Source organism: Montipora foliosa, chromosome 4 (genome assembly GCF_036669935.1).
Source record: "Montipora foliosa isolate CH-2021 chromosome 4, ASM3666993v2, whole genome shotgun sequence".
NCBI classification, from domain to species: domain Eukaryota; kingdom Metazoa; phylum Cnidaria; class Anthozoa; order Scleractinia; family Acroporidae; genus Montipora; species Montipora foliosa.
In genome coordinates this window covers 23,913,099-23,933,741 of record NC_090872.1, presented here as the reverse complement: position 1 = coordinate 23,933,741, position 20,643 = coordinate 23,913,099, and the positions used below count along the sequence as shown (strand labels likewise).

The 20,643-nt window shown below is 40.7% G+C and overlaps 2 protein-coding genes across 2 annotated transcripts in view; one reads left to right on the top strand and one right to left on the bottom strand.

The window, feature by feature from the left end:
* Positions 1-9,287, top strand: part of LOC138000371 (malignant T-cell-amplified sequence 1-like) — a 17,120-nt gene extending 7,833 nt beyond the window's left edge. Inside the window, exons 5-6 of the mRNA XM_068846714.1 lie at positions 345-412; positions 9,020-9,287. Coding sequence (XP_068702815.1) covers positions 345-412; positions 9,020-9,104 — 153 coding nt within the window. The 3' untranslated portion in view covers positions 9,105-9,287. The remainder of the gene's footprint in view (positions 1-344; positions 413-9,019) is intronic.
* LOC138000369 (vacuolar protein-sorting-associated protein 36-like) overlaps positions 8,968-20,643 on the bottom strand; it is an 18,603-nt gene continuing 6,927 nt past the window's right edge. The window contains exons 7-15 of the mRNA XM_068846711.1: positions 20,390-20,422; positions 19,133-19,210; positions 17,865-17,920; positions 17,654-17,732; positions 17,090-17,155; positions 15,522-15,586; positions 12,452-12,536; positions 11,321-11,397; positions 8,968-9,657 (exon numbers count right to left, since the gene is read on the bottom strand). Of these exons, the coding sequence (XP_068702812.1) occupies positions 9,561-9,657; positions 11,321-11,397; positions 12,452-12,536; positions 15,522-15,586; positions 17,090-17,155; positions 17,654-17,732; positions 17,865-17,920; positions 19,133-19,210; positions 20,390-20,422 (636 nt within the window). The 3' untranslated portion in view covers positions 8,968-9,560. The remainder of the gene's footprint in view (positions 9,658-11,320; positions 11,398-12,451; positions 12,537-15,521; positions 15,587-17,089; positions 17,156-17,653; positions 17,733-17,864; positions 17,921-19,132; positions 19,211-20,389; positions 20,423-20,643) is intronic.

Below are 20,643 nucleotides of genomic sequence, written 5' to 3'. Positions count from 1 at the left end.
TAGCCAGAACGGGCGCCTTACTTGATTCATCCTCACTTTCTCATAAATATGATCCCAGCTGGAATAAATAAATTCTGGGCTCTTGAAAAAATGACTCTGGCTACTAACTTTTAATGTTGGAAGCCCGAAGGGCTCCCGGAAAATTTTCTTAGGCAGCAGCCTTGGATATACAGCTGTAATTCTGTCACTTATGTAAATAAATTCCCTCTTATTGTAAGAAAAGTAAAATAAATTATTTTTTGAGACTTAAGAACTTTTTTTAAAGCCTTGTCAGTTTTTTTAAGCAACTAACAACTGCAGCTTATCTGAGGTTCGGGAGTTATGTTCTCTTAACCAGTTCACAGGCAATAACTGCTGAAGGAAAAGAGCATGCAATAGCCATTGGAAAGATGACAATGTCTGCAGAAGAAATGTGAGTTGATGTAACGAGAGGTATCCAGACAATTTGCTCCCTGGACAACATTTTGTATTTTTGATTATTACTGGGTTGCCTATAGCAAACCAGTCGGAAAATGGGTAGATTATTTTTTTTTTTTTTATTTTCCGTGTCGGTAAAAGTCTTGCCTGTCTCTCCCCTGCTAAGTGGTGTCTTTATGCATAGAGCCTTTTCCGCGTATTGTCTTAGGATCGAGAGGGTAGTGGGAAATGCGTAGATTTCTCTGGTGGACACAGTAGAATGATCAACGTAACCGGCAATGGCGTCGAAAGTCATGTAACGCGAATGGCGTTTTAGTGGATTTTTAAGTAAAATATACCATTATGGAGCTTAATAATGGAAAGTCAATTGGATACTGAACAAGAAAGGCGCTGAAAAAAAAATCTGGAATCTTAAAAGCGACGAGTAATGGACTTCGACAACAGTCTGTCGCCCGTCGAGCCGTAATCAACTGTGAGATGTAGTTCTAATATTGTAAGAGTGTGGTGTTTTGTACAACGCTGAAATCAAATGGAAAATTCTCTAGTAACTTATGGGTTTAACAAAAGAGAGACTTGGATCTGTACTCAATTCTGCACAGTCTTCTGCTAACAATTGGAAATTTCACAAATTCCTGTTAGTCAAAAATTATTTGAAAGAAAGCTTGTTGCCCATTTTTTGCTGGATAATTCAAGTAAAGGGTTTTTCAGTGAAGGGTTTGATGCTAAACACTCGTGGGAAATTTATTTACCGTGTTGCGTTTTTGACACGGAGTGTAATTTGACACGATTGATTTTCTTGTCTTCACGCACGTATTAAATGAAATAGGAAGGGTTTTTTGCCTCTTATAGCACATATGTTGTTTGTTTCAAAAAGCATTTCGCTGCAAAATGGTGGCTTTTATGAATTCATCATGTGTAATATGCGAGCTTAACTGGATAGTTTTTATGGCAATAGTAAAGCATTTTCGTGTCAAAATATAAGGTAAGCGACTCCTTTCTGTTGTGTTAACTTAATTGAATATACCATGGCTCGTAAATTTGTATTTGTCATCTGCTGTAAACTTGATTTCCACACTCAAAATTACCTCCAGAACCTACTTTTTGCGTAAAATAAGCTTTTAGAATGATTTTCGTTTCTTCTCTGGTGATACTTGACGATTCGGGAACATTTTGTGAAAAAAGATTTATAACGGGTCACACGCGCAACTTGCCCGATTATGCAAATAACATCCACTTCGCCTTTTGACATCCCATTGAAAGAAACTCGTAAAATATTCGCAGACCGGTCGCTTTCTCTGAAATTTGAAAGGATGATTGCTAACAAATATAGAAAGATTTTCACAATAACTAAAAATTCCTGTGTTAAGCATTAGAATTCGACGAAGAGGTAATGCGACTAAATTTGTCCCGTGAGGTGCTATTTTTATGATTTGACTGTTTTGCAAATTTTGACAGATAATATTAAATTATGAAAAAAATATCCAGGTAAAGGTAAAGGTACACCTTATTTAACGTCGGAAGTTCCTTTACTCTCTAGAGAGTACGCTCCCAGGAAGCCGACGGATAGATCGTTAAAAAATCTTTATTTTTAGCTGTTATTTGAACATAAAAGATGCAACACTTGACGAGAAATAATATTTTTGCTATTACTATGTATTTTTCCCGGGAATCGCGTTGAAAATGAGTTAAGAAATTTGCGTACGTGCGTTGAAATGTGATACACGAGAAAGGAGTTTTATTTCTCTGACAAATGATTTTGTCATTGTAGTGCAAGATGAAATTTATTTGGGAAGCCAACAATATTCTTATAACTTCCTGGTTAATCCAATTTTATTGCTGCGACTTGCTAGTGCGAAGATTGTGCACATGAAACTCGCGCTTCTTGCGAATTTTGAGTGTCATGAAATTACATAATTTGCGTGACAGTATATCCCTTTTTTAATACTCTGACCCAAATACATTCAGATAGTAACAAACTTCATATTTACTTAACCATTTCTTCGCTTTTGTGCTTGTCAGCATTGTGATTTGCGGTAATTCGCAAGTCTGTTTTTGTATCTCATAGATGTTTAGATTTTCAATTACGAAAAGTAGCTACTTTTCAGGGGAGAGAAACGTCCGCCGGAAATACGTCTGCGTTCGCAGGCTACTACTCAACCTCTCGATTGTGTAAATAGTTCACCCTGAAGTCAAAATAGATACGTTTCTCAGGAACCCGACAAAGAAGGCTTCCTGACCCGACAGAAGAAATCTAAATATTCAGTTAAATATTACAACAAAATTAACTAACGACGGAAGTTTCTTCGCTAAAACGTACGCTGTCCTACTCTGAAACATTCTTTCCCGTAGTTCATTCAGTTGACAGAGGGTGATCACGTTCACCTTTACGGTTGCCTAGCATGTGATCAATTTCTTCCTTTTGACAAAACGTTAGAGACTGCAAAAATGTTCGTGTTTTTAAGATCTTTCAATGAGTATTCGATTCATAGTTAAATATAAACACTGTTATTTTTTTTCTTCATCTGTCTCTTGGCTTGCCTTTTTCTGGTGCAAACGCAAAGCCAAACAATGTTTTGACCTGGCATCAGATTAGACCGTCACATTATGAAGCGGAAACAACACCTTTAGTCCTTTCTTGTATGTGCAATAATCGTTTGCTTAGTCCAACTGCTAGACATGCTGGAAAACGTCCGTCAGAGCAATTTGCAGTTAGTTTTTTGCCGACTATTTATTTAAAGAAGAAACGAGTGAATTTTACTCAAGAGCGTGTTTTGTTATCTTTAAACTGAATTTATTACGAAAGCTTAAAAGACTAAAAGACCTTAAAATGGGACAGGACATTACACAATAAGTAAACGTGTGAGCCAAAGGGCCTCTGCTAGAGCGACATGTGGGTGACCCCTCAAATGGTCTTAATGACGCCCCACTTGAAAAAATTAACTGGAACGCTGCAGTTCTTTGTGTAACGCGTACCACAGGCAACCCAGTGTAAGCTTTTCGGAGCTTCTCGTTCATATTGAATCAGGAAGATTTGAATAGCAGACTCCTTTTTGCTTACATATGTATACATACATACATAATTGACCACTCCCCACAGGGCCAATAAACACAATTACGACAGAACAGAACATTCAATAACAACTGTTAAGAATCCCAATTGGCTGGAGGCAAGCCAGTTGGCTATTTACAAGTTCATCTAGCGCTGAGAAGTTGAACCAAGGACTTCCTTGAACCTGTGATCCCCGAATCTCAAGGCAAGCGCCCACAATATTTATACATGTAGTTTTTGAGAGAACGCAATCTTGATCTGCATGTGTACAACTGCCATGTTTTCATCTCGGCACCTTGTGTCCAATGGGCAAATTTTTGAGAACTTTTGAAACATCACTTGTGCCCATAAATCACGAAAAGCACTAGCAAGTTCATGCGATTCTTTATTAAATTTTTATTATATATTCAACAAAGTTACAGCTGTACTCCATCGCTGTGTTTCCATAGCAACTTCCATATTACATTCAATTGCACACTATAACTTAGTTAAGCATTTGTCATTAGCCAATCAGGAACCCAATATTTAGTTGAATCTGTAATAAATGTAGGACAGGGGCGGATCTAGGGGGAGGGTGCAGGGGGTGCCCCCCCCCCCCCCCTCTGAGAGGACCTGCAGCTTTCTAATACAACTGGTATTCTAAAAAAAAAAAAAACGTTACCAGTCCGCTACGCCGCCGCCCCTTCCCCCCCCCCCCCACCCCCAAAGAAGAATCCTGGATCTGCCCCTGTAGGGAATCATGTGAACGAGAGTGCATTTTGTGATTTATGGTTACTCGTGATGTTTTGAAAATTCTCAAATTTTGAGAACTTTTAAAACATTATTCGAAATACGCGAGTAAGTTTATATGCATTTATTATTGACCATTATTATATGGCTCTGTCTAACGAGGACTGGGAACTACAAAATTTACGAATTTGATTGGCTAAAATCGATATTGACCGCGGTCTAGATTTTTTGATCTAGACCGGCATCTAGACCGGTAATGTTTTGCGGTGAAAAGATGCAAACTAAAATGCAAAAATATTGAGTATTTTCTTCTAGCAATATTTATTTATGGAAGTGCCAAACAGCATGTACCCTGCGAGCAGAGGCCCTTCGATCTTCCTAGATAAGTCGGGAAGAGGAAGGAACCTCTGCCAGCCGCCTCGACTTTCTTTGATTTGCCGCTCATCCAAAGAAATGGATGAGTCAGTCCAGTTTCAACTTGCCAAACCTGTTTTTTTTATTTGTGCGCATGATCAATCGCCACGCGTCATCGATATTTTTTAAATTTACAACAGCGTGACAATTTTTAAACTGTCTAAATTCCCATGAGAATTTTTCCGTATGTCGGTTACAGAAGCTAGTTTACCAGAATTGAGAAACCTATTAATTTTTTCAGTAAAAATTAAAATGGCAATTTAAAAACTTGAACTATCTTGAGGAAATGATTCCTTGGTTGTCGTGTGTTTGCCAGAGTTGTTCGAAAATATCCGTTACTGTTTGTTTTGGTTTTGTGGTTTTGCGGTTACTAGTCAGGCGTGACTGACTCCCGAATACGTTACGTTTGAATTTTTAACGCATGCTCAACACGAAATGTCGAGGCGGCTGGCAGAGGTTCCTTCCTCTTCCCGACTTATCTAGGAAGATCGAAGGGCCTCTGCTCGCAGGGTAAACAGCATGATGACAAAAGAGAGGATGACGAGCAAACTTTGACAGAATTAAGTTCAGCTCATCGCCACTCATCGCCGTTCGCAATCAAAATGTCAGTTAGTACAGACCAGTTACATTTAACGAATTAAATTGTTCTTGTTTGCCATATAATAAACATCTTATTAACCGAGCTTAGTCAGTCTGTATGGGAGAATCTTGACCTCGGTCGTGTGTGCAGACCGAACGCAGTGAGGTCTGTACTCACGACCTCGGTCAAGATTCTCCCATACAGACTGACTAAGCTCGGTTAATAAGAGCTAAATAAAGCGCGATATTCTGTTGAAAATAATTATAACAAGTGGAGATATATCTTATAAGTGGGAAAGAGAAATTAATAACCTTCGATTTCCAGACGTTGCATGCCGCAATAATCGTTTTATTCAACTTAACGTCTTCCTCTGCAGTACTTGCTCGATAACTTTGGTTTATAGGCCAGAAATGAGCTGAAAGCAAACAGTTGAACTCATTATTATAATTTAAATTTGTGCAAAGAATAAATTCTAGCCCAAGGTTTGGCGTAAACGCAAAGAATTTTTTCTCCAATTTTCTATTACAATGCAAACTAAAGCTTGGGTGACGACTTGTGGCTTCTAAAAATTTTAGCTCACAGCTGCTCACCATGCGATGAATGAAATTCCTTCAGAATTTAAATTGCGTGAATTGATGCGATGGAAAACCCCTCATTTTGCTAGGGTAACTGTTTGAGTCACCAACAAACCGTGTTGCCAACGCTTAGTTCACAATTTGCGAAAAATGGAAAATTAGCAAATTTTGTCGTATAGATTACATGGCCGGGATGGCGCAGTGGTGAGAGCACTCGCCTCCCACCAATGTGGCCGGGTTCGATTCCCAGACTCGGCGTCATATGTGGATTGAGTTTGTTGGTTCTGTACTCTGCACCGAGAGGTTTACTTCGGGTACTCCGGTTTCCCCTCTCCTCAAAAACCAACATTTGACTTGATTTGTCTTAATTGTTAATTTCATTTTACAGTGTCCCCAATTAGTGCTCCTGGAGCGCTAGAGCGACTAGACACTTAAATAAAGTTCCTTTTTACACAAAAAGAAAGGTTCAAAGCCATCAAAATAACCATGGGTTGATCATACGTGAAACGAAAGAAGTTAACTTGATTTAAGTCAGTCTTGTTCTGTTTCACGTTCACGAGCTTACTAATGCCGGTTACTTCGTAAATAGTGACTCAAGATATCGGTCCGCTCTCGTTGATTAGGCGCGCAATTCTATCCATTGCCTTGAGTAGATCATTACTAGGTTGTTTGATATCATTCGAGGTATGTTCACGACCGTCTGTGCTTCGCACTGTGGGTCAGGGTCGCTCCATCTTCAGGGAAGTTCGTAGGAAACTTCACTTCCCACGACCTTCCGTAACACTGGTCAACAAACATCATTGACAAATCATGGGTTATCGTATTTCTTGAAATATCCACTTGTTGTTCAGCAGCAAGGTGCTTCAGTACACTGACAACTAACTGCAGCTTTTCATTGATCGTGTACCACTGGTTACCTTTGGCATCGGTCTTTTGAGACTGTTGAGTGACTGTGAGTGTCTGCCTTTGGTGCTCACGTCGATGTGCGTGTTGGCTGGTGACTGTGGGTCTGCCTAATGTGCAAGCCAGAGAGCCATGCGAATTTCGCAGTTAAGTCTAAGCACCCATTTTAAATAGCACTGATAAACAGTTATTAAGTCTAAGCACCCATTTTAAAACGGTTAGCTTTCAATAACTGTGTGACTCGCATGGCTCGCTGGCTCGCACATTAGTAAAACTCGTAGGTGACTCTGGTCGTTTGAGCTGGCTTTCCAAGGCTCCTATAAAACGGTTTTTCGCCTCGGAGCAATTCTGTTGTTCCAACTTGCCCCCTCGTATGTTCTCGGGTATAAAGGTAGTGTGTTATTGTAGAGAAGCTTACATCAAGAATCAAGAATCTCATTCGTTCTTCTCTTGCGCTTTGGCTTGAAAAATCGAAAGCAATTTTATCTCTTCCGTCCTCTCTGTCGTTTTCGTCAACCGCACGCCACTCGCCAATTTTGCAAAGTGCTCGGAACTTTCGAGAAACAGGCCCCAGATCCGTCAAGCTTACCACTTTTAAACCCAGTGTTAGTGGAGAACTGTTTATTATATAGACATAATAGCTTGTCAGTTAGGACAGTGTCGACTGAGAAGGTAAAAGTGGATCGGTGACCGTGGTTTTAGGCGTCGGAACATTATTCCTACCAATGGCAATCTGGCTGCAATCTCGAGGAAAGTGCTTGACATTGAAATGAACTCCTAAGGGTTATTGGCGGCGCTCATAGGATAACAACACATTATATCAGCTTGTGAAAAATTATTATTGTGATAGAGCGGTTTTCAAAGGAGTGTCGTAAAACCAAAACCAAAGTAATTACTTTGGCCAATCAAGAAGGACGGAGACAATCCAGTAAACCAATCAAAACTCGAAGTAATTACACGTAGCCGACACAAAGCGCGGGGAAATGTGCACGCGCGAGCCACAATTGGTTTTGGTTTCACTTTTGATTGGTTGAAAAAATGGCGCGAGAACTTTGAACCAATCACTGAGTGAAGTAAATGCAAAACCAAAGCAATTCGCTAATTACTTTCGACACTCAATTGAAAACCGCTCTAACGCCGATGATGATACTAATTAAGGAGCTTAACGAGGACAAGACGTTTTCGAGCCACAGACGGCAACCGGAAGTGTACGTATCGAATGCCTGGACACAAGTGTCTCCCAGTCCCAGTTGTTCAAACGATGGATAGCGCTATCCGCCAGATAAATCACTATCCACTGGATAGTGATTTAATCGGGTGAGTAAGAGTTATCGGCCTGAAACGAGGGGATATCAGATTTATTCACCTCTGGTTCCTCCCGAGGGCGCAGCCCGAGGGCGGAACCAGAGGTGAATAAATCTGATATTCCCTAGTGAAAGGCCGATAAAATGCTTCTTTTACACATTGGTGAGGTTTCCTAGAAAATGCACTGTTTGAGATGTCCGCATAACAGCTTGATCAAGATTTGTAAAGAAACAAATGTAGTCTCTAGGGACTTAAATTACATCCATGTGCGTGAAAAATTGCGAAACAAAATTGTCATGGTCCGAGTTGAATGTGTAGTTTGCCTCGTGTTGTAATTTGCACTGTGGATGTTTTGAGGGGAATAACTGCAGGGGAACAACTCAATATAATCCCTTGCGAGAACAAAGAAAACCGAGCCATGCGGCAAATAAATAGCGTTATTCACCTTTTGAACAACTGGGCCCAGATTTTTAAGCTTATCGTATTCCGGAATAAGAATACGCGTTTTGAAGCAACAAGGCTAACAAAGATATGTTCAAAATAGCATTTTAGCAGGTGCTTGACAATTTTCATGTGAATCTCCGTAAAACCGAAGGATTTTAAACTTCTATTCCATGTATTCCCATTCCGGAATACGGTCCATCGAACGCACCCTAAATTTAAAAGCACTCTTTTCAATTGACGTCACGATCTAGCGCCCAAAGCATTGTGGGATTAATATGTGGACAAAGACAACGACATTTTAGTGATGTTTGTCTCCATTTCAATCCCATAATGCTTTGCAATAATATCTTTTTATCAACTGTAGAAAATGCTATTAACAATATAAATGTGGTACTGTCAAGACAAGTCAAAAGGGAAAACAGCTACTTCCGGTTGGCGTCCGCGTCTCACTGAAAAACGTCGCGTGCTTAAGCTTCCTATTAATAACTTCATTAAAGTCACAAGTTTATCTGTTTGAACACAAGTGCTCTACTAATCGAGGAGACCAAAAATTAAATCAAATTACTAGATGAGTAATTATATTTTATCTTTCCTTTCTCACAGCCGAGAAACCAACAAAGGCATTGGTGTTGAGGTCATTCATTTCTTAAACGATGGACTGTGGCAAATGAAACAGCTGGAGAAATAAAAATAAACTGGAGACAAGTTTGTACCACGTATCAGAGATGAATGTCATTTTTTTCACGACAGCTTCATCGACCTTAATAGAATCTTTAACAATAACTTGCAAAGCAAGCGACGCAATGAAGATGAAGAACAAACAGTTCTCTTCTGCTAAAATCAATAAAATATGAATTTTACACCTTTGAAAGAGTCTTTATTAATTGTTGTTCAAGAAGCTGTCACAAAACTGCCTCGTATTAAACTCGACTTAGAGCAAGCATTTGAGAGGAAATGCGCAAGAGAATCCATGCTTGCCTGCTGCGGTATCCGCCAGTAGTTCCATATCCTACTTAATCGTGTCCGAATTTTTTAGCGTTTTATTCATTTTCTCTTTGTGGAATCAATTGTAACTGGGAATCGTGAATATCCTCCGACAACAGTCAGTGGGAGCTTGCGTCATTCCTTCCCGGCCTTGCCGTCTTTAATCCGTTCTTTCAAGAAATAAGTTTGGGTAAAACCGCAATCCCTCGACGCTGTCGTCCCGACATGCCTTGCCAGCTTGTTCTGTAACCAAGAGCCTGTTGTAGTTTAAAAAATGAAATAGTTATTTCAGGGGACGTGACCATTACCTGTAGCCCATGCCGATTTCACTTGTCACACTCAGATATGCCCACCTTGCTAGCAGAGCCTTTCTTTTGCTTGCTCGATTTTGGCGTTCTCGAGAAAGGCTCCGCATGAATCGAGTAAGATCTTTATTGAATATGCGCTGCATGTTGCCAGGATACAGTCTCGAACCCAAGCCTAATATGCCAGATCTCGCCGCCATCTTGGTTTTTCATGGTACAGCGGGCTCAATTATAACCATCGGTTTTGTCACTAAACGGACGCTTGCACTGGAAAAACCGGTTTGACTAGTCCAGAGGCTCGGGCTGCGGCGGCTTCAAAGAGTTGACGCGATTCGGGGAGAGCCCCCTTTTCTCCTTCTCATTAAAGAAAAAGACAAAAGGAGGCTGTGCTCGCAGGGTGAGATATGCCCAGAAATGCTCCTAACAGACCCTTCTCCAAAATGGCGGCAACGGATTTGAATGAGTTAATACTGAACTGAATGAAAAACTGATACCAGAAATAGAGCACCTTTACTTCAGTAACCCTGCAAAGTTTCAGCGTATTAGGTGTTATAGAGCAAGTTTCAATCGAGTGTCGTAAAACCAAAACCAAAACGTAAGTAATTACTTTGGCCAATCAAAATTGACGGAGACAATCCAGTAAACCAATCACCCGGAGCCGACACAACGCGCGGAAAAATGTGCACGCGCGAGCCACGACTGGCTTTGGTTTCACTTCTGATTGGTTGAAAAAGTGGCGCGAGAACTTTGAACCAATCACTGAGTGAAGTAATGCAAAACCACAGCAATTCACTAATTACTTTCGACACATTTGAAAACCGCTCTATCAGCTGAGAAAATATAAGTTGAAATTTGACCAAATTTACAGACGTTTGTATGACTGGGGATATACGCCATACCCGCAATCATACAAACGTCTGTAAATTTTTCATTTTTCAACTTACATTTTCTTAGCTGATATTACACCTGATAGGATATGCCGAAACTTTTGCAGGGTTACTATCTAGAGTTGAAACTCCAATCCACGAATATGAATTTTATTTTCCTTATTTTCTCTGCTACCACAAGTCGTGGGGCACAGTGTCCTAAATTAATGATAATAGTCAATTCAAAGCAAATTAGGAAGTAACGATAATCGTTAATTTGGTGAGGAGATCAATCATGTTGCTTTTAAGTGACGCGCGCTTTGATTGGCTGATTGAGTAGGCCTTCTTTAATAAGTTACCTTGATTTTCCAGTTCAGTTAAGACTACAGGGCAAAAAATCGTAACAGTAATCCCATCGAACCCGGTTAGACCCATCATTTCACTGGACCGCGAGTCTCTATTTTCGGCGAGCGAGTCAGGAACGGGAAAAATACACGCGAGCGGAATTTGGAGGACGCCCGCACCATGACTAACTTCCACAAAACCCAGTCACTTTTTGAACTTTATATCAATCTAAACGCACGACAAAATTAAACCTCAACGAATCTGTAACTACATTTTACTTCAAATATACCTGTTGAGACTTTTGCTGCAGATTGTGTATAAACACTGAAACCATTTCTCGGGAAACAAGATACGATTAAAGCCCAAACCGAGGACGGCTTTAATAGTAAATAGTTCTTAAGTACCTTTCTTTGGCTAACATAACGGAAATATTCGCCAAGTGCGCCAATTCCTCTGCGGTTACGGAATGTTTCTCATCAAGCTGGAAAGACAAAATGGATATTGTACCTTTAGTTGCTAGTGGTATAGTATAGTTCATTCCTATATTTTAAACTGCTGATTGTGACGACTTTAAGCTCTAATGAGAAAAAACAAAAGTTATGCACGCCCTACACGTGCGTTTTTCATTTTGGTACATTTCTTTGCCGTCCTCGTCCTAGCAACGACGTGAATTGACCAAATTTCAGGTTGTGTAGAGGACGTGAGAACATGACGAAACATTTATAATTTCTCCCCAAACAACCACACAATTCATGCAAATTTTATTCCTGCAATATTGATACATACTTTCCATTCCGAATGACCTGGGATAATAACGAAGTTATTGCAATAACGGGAACTAATAATTTAGACGACGTTCTCGTTGGCATCGTCGTCGTACTTGCGTAAGCTCCCTATTAGGGAGTTTAAGATCTACGACGCGACGGCAACGACAACGTCACAAATTTGGATATTTAACGAGCAAAACAATAGCTTTGCACGCTCCGCACGTGCATTTTACGTTTTTGTACATTTCTTTCACGTTTTCGGCAAATCTGCGACGTGAAATGACCAATTCTCAAGTTTTACGGAGAACGTGAACACAAGGCAGCGAATTTGAATTTTCTGTCTCAGCTTCAACACCGCACCTCCTAATTCAGTTCCTGTACACTTGCGCTAGTTTTTAAAAGTTAGACAAACCGACATAATGACGAAAAGATTAATAAACCTGAACTTGCAATTTTAATGATGTTTTCGTTACCGTCGCGTCGTAGATCTAAAACTTCGTATTTATCACAGCTGAGAGGGCAACTTAAAGTCCTACCATGATCAAAATATCGCTTCCTTTTTTCCTTCACATTTTGAAAGTGTGTTTGCCCTGGTTCAACTTCTCGGCTGCACTTGTAAATAGCCAACTGGTTTGCCTATGGCTAGTTGAGATTCTTAACAGTTGTTGTTCTGTTCTGTCGTTTTCGTTGATTATGTTACATTGCCTCTAAAAAGCCCTTACGGGGAGTGGAACATTAACAATGTAAAAAAGAAGAACTTATGCTTACAGTTTGTTTGGTAATCTGAATGACTTGTTCATCGCTATGCGACAAGGCTTGAATAACCAGGACACCGCTTTCAAACGCTCGTAGCCTAAAAATCCAAGTGATATCAATTCTTGGCATCAGTATTTGGACGAGGATACCTAAACTTCGAGCCAGGATTCGAGCTAGGATCCGAGCCACGATTCCAGCCAGGATTCGAGCTAACATAAGCTTTCTCCGCTATTTATTCTCGAATTTCTCGGTTAGGTTAGGTCTCGAATCGGTTAGGTTAGCTCTATTTAGGTTGGTTCTAGTCTAGTTAGGTCTAGTTAGGGTTAGGACAGGTCTCGGTTAGGTTAGGTTAGGTTAGGTCTCGGTTAGGTCTCGAATCCTGGCTCGGATCCTGGCTCAGATCCTAGCTCGGATACTGGCTCGAATCCTGGCTCGGATCCTGGCTTTATTCTTAGTTTATCTCTATTTGGACCTCCTTGCAGGAGCTTACGTGTGTCTTCCCTAACAGCACGTTAATTTCGATATTAGTCGAAGTGGGATCAGCTGAGAACAGGTTGTAAATTGTATTCTGAAACTTTCTTCTGGTTTTTCAAACGATGGTTGGTCAAATGAACCAAATGAACGAATTTGAAACAACTATAAACTCTTGATAAGAAAACCTTTCATGTCAGGCGTACCTCACTCGGTTAGTGCGCGGCCTTCTCAGCTAGAGGTCGACAGTTCGATCCCCGTCTCATTCGATCAACGTCTGTTTCGATTTTTCTCTGATCCGTGTAGCTGTAGCTTTGAATACCCGACCGTTAAACGGAGCATTGACGGGAGTGGGGGGATATTAAGGTGCGCACTGAGGGTCACAAGATTATCAGCAACTTCAATTCACTGTCATCGTAGGCTCGATTTCCAGCCGCTTTGGGAGCCCGAATTCCTTGCCCTCATGATACCGGACTCCAAAAACGGCTGCATGGAAGTCGAGCCTACGGGTATCCGTGCATGGCTAAAAACTATGATAGCAAATTCACAAAACGACAGCGGCCGGCAACGGCAACGCCATCTCAAAATATAACTTCGCGTTATTTCAACCTTTTTAATGCCAAGGGTGAGGTAGTTATCTCAAAAATGGTACTCGTCGGAACGGCACTTAATTTAGGAGAGAAGCTGAAAATTTATCCCTAAGTCCTGACGTTCTTCATAAAACCTCAAATTTGGCTATTTCACGCTGTTGTTTTGCTGACGACGGCAAAGAAATGGACAAAAGTGAAAAACGCACGTGCAGGGCGTGCAAAGCTATATGTTTTTGCCCACTGAATATGCAAATTCGTGACGTTCTCATTGCCGTCGCTCTTGTCGTTGCTTAAGGACGGTGCCTACTAATTCAAAGGTATTTTTCCCCCGGTTTATGATTATGCATGAAATGTAGATCTTAACAAGCGTCATTGAAATCCAAAAGGAAAATTGGGGGTAACCACGCATTTTTCAAAGATAATTCAAGAATAATATTTGTAAAAGCTTTAAATTACAAAACAATGTATGTCGTTCTTTCTCAAATTGAAACTTAATTATCTCTCGAAAATGCATGGTTAAACCCTAATTTTCTTTTACGATACCAAGAGTACTTAGATCTACTAAGATCTACTTTCTCCGGATAGTTTTAAACTGCGCAAAAATATCCCTGAATTAGTAAGTATCACCGATGGGCAACCCGAGTATCTTGAGATGCGCATAACGTATGCGCAATAACAATAATAGGCAACGTCCTTAGCTTCCTAATATCGTTGGTTAAAAGAGGACAAAAGATCGTGATGCACGTGCGGCACGCATTTTAGCTCATATGTTTGCGATACTCGTCAAAAAAACGACGTGAAATCACCAAATTTGAGGTTTTGACGACAACGCCAGCACACAAATGTGAAGCTTTCCTTCTCTCTTTTCACTCTGAAACCGCTAGTACCATTTAATATTTAGGATACTTCGTCCACATTGTACGACGTGAACGAGATGGTATAATCGCAGAAGCCTTGGGATATTGCAAAGTTTTATTTTGAGGTGACGTCTTCGTCGCCGTCTCAGACATTTAAGTCCCTAATATTATACACTTAGGGTGCGTTCGATTGACCGTATTACGGAATAGGAAATACATGGAATAGAAGTTAGAAATCCTTCGTTTTTACGGAGATTCACATTAAAATTGACAGGCACCTGCTAAATTGCTATTTTAAACATATCCTTATCATCCTTTTTGCTCAAAACGCGAGACATACCGTTTTAAATACTCCACGTATTCTTATTCCGGAATAGGGTCAATCGAACGCACCTTTAATGTATGGTCCCGAGGAAAACAGTTAGTTTTGTTTTCCCGAGAGTCCTGATGTTTCCCGAGACGAAGTCGAGGGAAACATCAGGACTCGAGAGAAAACAAAACTAACTAGTTTCCCAAGGGACCAGACAGTAAGTGCTTTGTTGTATATTTAGACTTTTCCGTCAACAATCGCAGCAAAACATCCGGAGCGGGCAACAACTGTGGAATTGTATCCCGATCGGGATACATTTGAATTTGATCAGGGGCACGTGACCAAGAACTAACCAATCACAGTGCTCGTTTTGTTGAGTGAAAGGCTAGTTATATAACAATAAGCACTTAATGACTGGTCCCTAGGGGAACAGTGAGTTTTGTTTCCCCGAGACCCTCAACATTGAGGGTCGAGGGGAAACATAACTCACTGTTTCCGTGGGACCAGTCATTAACTGTTTTGTTACACCCCACAACTGAAAATGAACCAAACTAAATACGAGTATAATCCTTACTAGTTTAATTAAAAGTCAAATATCTCAAACACGAACGAGTAACATTTTGGTGGTACTCTTCATAACGACGAGGTTTGAGGTTTTGTCGACAGCAGAAACATACAAATGTGAATCTTTCAGGCAGCGTTTACACGCTGCGTCATTCTGTTAAATCAAAGTTCCTCTCTACAAGTAGTTTGGAAAAAGGCTGCCTTCCTGATTTTTGGATAGACAAATGTGATTCCGTACCTATTAAAATGGCCTGAAGGAAGCTAAGCCTCTGTGTCACACTTGCACTTACCTCAATGGCACGCTGGCTGATGCAAACATGTTTGCTGCATTGATCAAGTCGTCAGGAGAAACTAGCTGCAGAAAAGTAACAGTGGTTTATTGAAGGAAATGTGGTGATAAAAAAGACAATATTACCATCAGGACAAGAAGACGATAATAAAGTCATCTCTTTTTTGTGGAAGATGGCATACAACGTTTTGCAAAGATCCACGAAATTACGATGTACTTATTGCCTGAGTGGGCGGGCCGCACGGGAATATGTTTGGCCCGAGGTCATGGCGTACGAGGTCCGTGCTCCATAACCGGACCTCCCATTCCGTCAGTAAGCATTTCATCACATTCTCTAATTTCTCAAATCCTATAATACACCTTGTTTACCCCCTTCCCCCCCCGAAAAAAAAATTGAAACGGAGAAACTGTAAACAATGATTAAGCTTTTATGGGGGGGGGGGGGGGGGTGGGGGTGGGGTGGGTAGTGTATGGGCTCTTTACGCTATTCATGAGCACCCAGAATATGAAGTTCGGACAAAACAGTTTGCACAGAAAAATTATCTAATATGTTGCTTGTATTTGCTTTTCCGGCTGTAAATAAATTGGATGTTTGTTTAGAAGCGACGAAATCCTCGAAAATCGCACCACACAGAGCAGTACACTGTGGAACAGCCTTCCCATTCAAGCAAGAAATCAAGCCACCCTCACTTCCTTTAAAACATCCCTGCTAGCACAACTTTTTTTTTTTTTAATTTTACCTGTAATGATAGTATAACCGCAAATAAACACATCCTAGTTTTATCCGGCCGTTTTACTTTAGTGTTATAAGATTAAATTGTAAATACACGGCTCGATGGAAGAGCATATTTTACTTGTATATATGACTTGATACCGTGTCTCAATAAAGCTTATGATGATGATGATGATGCACGTGCTCCTAACGTGGCCGTACGGCTTTTTCTGGCCCTCCTCGCGCTAATTTATACGGCCCTCACACATGGATTTTTTCCAATAGTTTACAATAAAAGCGCGCGCGGGGCCGTACGGTCTGTGTGATAAATACCTCTTACTAACCGAGTTCGAGGTCCGTACTGTAAGTTACGGACCGAGTTTTTTCCCGTTGATTCGCGCTTGGGCCATAAATCAACGGGAAAAAACGAGGATCCGTAACTTACAGCGCGGACCGAGAAAACGAGGTCAGTAAGATATTTATTATATCTCTGAGGTTAACCGGCGCGCGGGCAAGGAAACTAGTCAAAGTGAAGCGGAAGCTTCAACTGCCACAACGAACGCCGTGCCAAAATTCCAAAAACTAAATCTTCTTGGCTGTTAAGTTTGAAATAGTTGCTTGCAAGATTCAAACAGTTTTCAGTACAAGTTTATGCAACAGAAATGACATGAAAAACTTGCTAGATGATGTTTTGTCGAAATTTTAAATTTAGCGGGCTGTACAGCGGGCCGTACTGTAGAATACGGCCCGCTAATTTAGCCAATTACAGCGCGCGTACTATCTGAGAGATATAATAACGTTTGTTATGGACATACATTCTACTCTGCTGCTATAATAGGGGATCAAAATGAACAAACCTCCATTCCTCTGGCTCTGTTGAACCTGCAATATACATCGCTCATGGTCATCATGCCTCCTTCATCCTTGAAAAGGGTCACATTCGAAAAAAAAACCCAATGATTATTGATTGGTTGCAACAATCGACCCACTTCCATTCGGAGACTCACTTGGGAGTAGCATCTAAGCTGGTATAGCGATATTTCTTGTTTACGAACATTGACGTCACATATCTTTTGATATTGAAATTTGCCAACCAGGGAACAAAAGAAGTCAATGCTTCAACAGCCAATTATATAGCTTCTGGTTGGCATATCAAGAAGAATGGCTGACGTAACGAGAAACACCGCTATACTGCCCATGTATGATCTCATGATGTCCTACGCCTAGCCAGATGTAATCAGGGAGAAAAACCAGAATACCCAGATAAAAAACCGTGAGTGTCAGAAACAGATATGAACCCAGTTCACTGATGACGAAAAATAAGATGGTGTAATACAAAGGGACTGCTACACCAGCCTGGTAAGACCAAAAGCTAAAATCTGATCTGATTGCACTTGCATGAACGTAGGACAGAGTAATACCTTGATGATCTTGTCCAAAAAATTACCAAGCTCTTTTGCAAGTTCTTTGTGATAGCTAGCACCACTTCCATGCGTCTCTCTGCGATACGAAACAAGGAACAATCATAATTTGTGATAAAAGGCTCTAGCAGCAGTGTTATTAAAAAAACTGAAGTGCAAGCAGGAGAATGTAAATGCTTTCCTAGAATTCCAAGTATCAAGGATCCTATACCTTGTCACTGGATTTGCTATTCCCATACTCAGAAGGTAGGATTTGAACATAACTGTCTGAAACACAAAATGAGACAAAATGTTACTATTCGGAACGTAACATTTTGTTTACACTTACCCTGCGAGCAGTCGGTTTCTCCTACACTTGTCCAAGAGATAAACCACTGCGAGCAACCGTTTGATTCTCCATCGAGCATGTGCGAAGTACGTCACACCCCACGTGATGTATTTGACATCACTTCGTTTTCTTTCGAGGGAAATCACTACACAGCAGGCTCGCCCAAACGCAGCAGTTACGTAGCTGAACTCCCGCGCAAGCGCCAAAACAAGTTTACTAACTCGTTTTACCGGTTCAAATTTAATTTATTCGTCCTTGGCGCTGGACTGCGGCTCACTCAAAGAAACTAACGGTTGCTCGCAGTGGTTTCTCTCTCGGGAAGCGTAGGAGAAACCAACTGCTCGCAGGGTAGTTTACACTGTGATGTAGACGCAAATTCATATGCAAGCGCAATGAACGAAGTGATATATGAAACGAATCATGTATTGAACTGCGGATATGAAATCAAGAGAAGCTATGATCCTCCCGGTTATGGACGCAATTTTAGCAATTGCGTTGAGAAGCCTTAAAAATGTAGGACCTCAACAGGGTTTGAACCCGTTGAAGTACTCAATTTTTCAGGCTTCTCTACGCAATTGCTAAAATTGCGTTCAACATTAACTACGAGGATCATAGCTTTACTTGATTTCATATCCACAGTTCAATATATGATTCATTTCATGTATCACTTCGTTCGTTGATGATTCACCGCGGGAACATTTGAAGCCACAAATGATCAGCTCCCAGCTCCTACCTCCTGAAGTTGGTTAGGGCGCCGTACCGGGTTCAAACCCTGTGAAGCTCCGGCGTTCATAACTGCGAGGATCATAGCTTCACTTGAATTTTTTTTCTCTGACACTTGCATTTCAGTGCTCGTGTGTAAACCAAGGCAATGTAAAAGAAACTGCAAACGAAAGGTAGCAATACAGCTCCATACCACCTTGGTTAAAACCAAGATGATGTCAGCCTTGTATGTCATTTTAAAACTGACTCTCATTGTGCCTGAGGATTGCTCTTTGTGTTTTTGTTCCGTGTGAGAATGTCGCTTGCATTAATTTTGTGCCTCAGCCCTTGCACTTGCATTTACACTGCATACGTAAACCAGGCTTTAGCCTGGAATGAATCCACTGCTTGGTTCCATAAAGGCTTTGTAAGGTTAGAAGCTTTGCTACCTCATCCTCAGTAATTGCCCCTTTCTTTTCCTCAAGCTTGGAAGCTACTTTATCTGCGATAGCAACCATTTCCTTTGCCTGTCGAAATTTTATAACAAAAGTAAACTAAAAGGTAAGCGAGAGAACCTTTATTTATAGATGGTAGTATTTAACACTTACAGCTTGTAAAGCACTGCATATTAATTAACCCATTGACGCCTGGGATTGAGACTCAACAGATTTTAACATACCGTAAAATTCCGAAAATAAGCCCCGGGGCTTATTTTTTTCAAAGGCCCTTTTCGAGGGGCTTATTTTTGGAAGGGCTTATATTTGGAGGGGCGATTTAACGGAGGGTTGTTTGCGTTGCCGCTTTGGGGGGTGTATATTTGGAGGGGCTTACAAACAGAGTGGCGTATTTTCGGAATTTTACGGTAATTAACTATCAGATTTGAAGTGCTATTTCTACCCATGTAAACCATGTGAGCGTTAGCCCTACTAATGGAATTGGGCCCACACAAGGACAAAGAAAAACTCTGACCAGGGAGGAACTGAACCCACCACCTGCGGGTTAGATCATGGGAATTTAAGATGTCAATATCCCAGCAATGCATATTATGTAAAAGTACAAGGAAGGTTAACGTTTCTGTCTAACGCCAGATGATTTTACTTGTCAAGTGGGGGCGTCCTAGGACGTTTGAGGTGTACATGTAAATGGGTTAAGAAGCCTAACCAGAAAAAGGGGACTTGCTGCCTACTCACAAGGTGTGAAGAAGTTGAATTCGGAATCAACAAATACAAATACGTGTACAGCCAGAGGCCAGAAAAATCTCATGCTCTTACCACTAGACCATGCACCCCTCAAGCAGCAATGATTTAGACAAGGAATAATCATAGTTGAGAATTTCGCAGGGAAGTCTGTCCTTTAGCTATTCCGTGTTCCGATACTTCAGAGAAGTAGTTTGATGTTTGCCACAAGGTTTCCAACCAACAAAGTCCTATCATGGCTTACAATCACCTGATCAACATGTGTATTTGCAATCCTAAAATAGCTCTCTATCAGCACTTATTTGCAAGCATTGTAATGTAAGTCGTGCAAAGTCTTAAAAGTCAAGTACAATCTTCCACAGAAAGGCATTACTTTAGAAGTTGAAAATATTCATGGGGGTTTTCAGGTGTCACCACTTTACAACTGCATATAAGTTGCACTGACTTTGAATTGTGATGTTTACAATGTAGTTTACTCCACAGAGTTCAAATCAGAAATAAATGTTTCACCTTTTCCATGAGAGCATCCAAATCTTTAAAAGCCTGAAATCAACAGAAAATAATTTTCAAAGTTAGGTAAACGAATGGCAGACTATCGTAGTCTTGTTTGTTTGAAATTATCTTCAATGTAATCACTGGTCAATAAAAAAGTTACCACGTACATTGTATTTCAATGGTGGAATTTTAGGAGAGAAGTACCGGTATTAGCTGAATGCCTTACAATTAATTTTTCTGCAATAAAAATTCTCAAATGACTTTTAAAA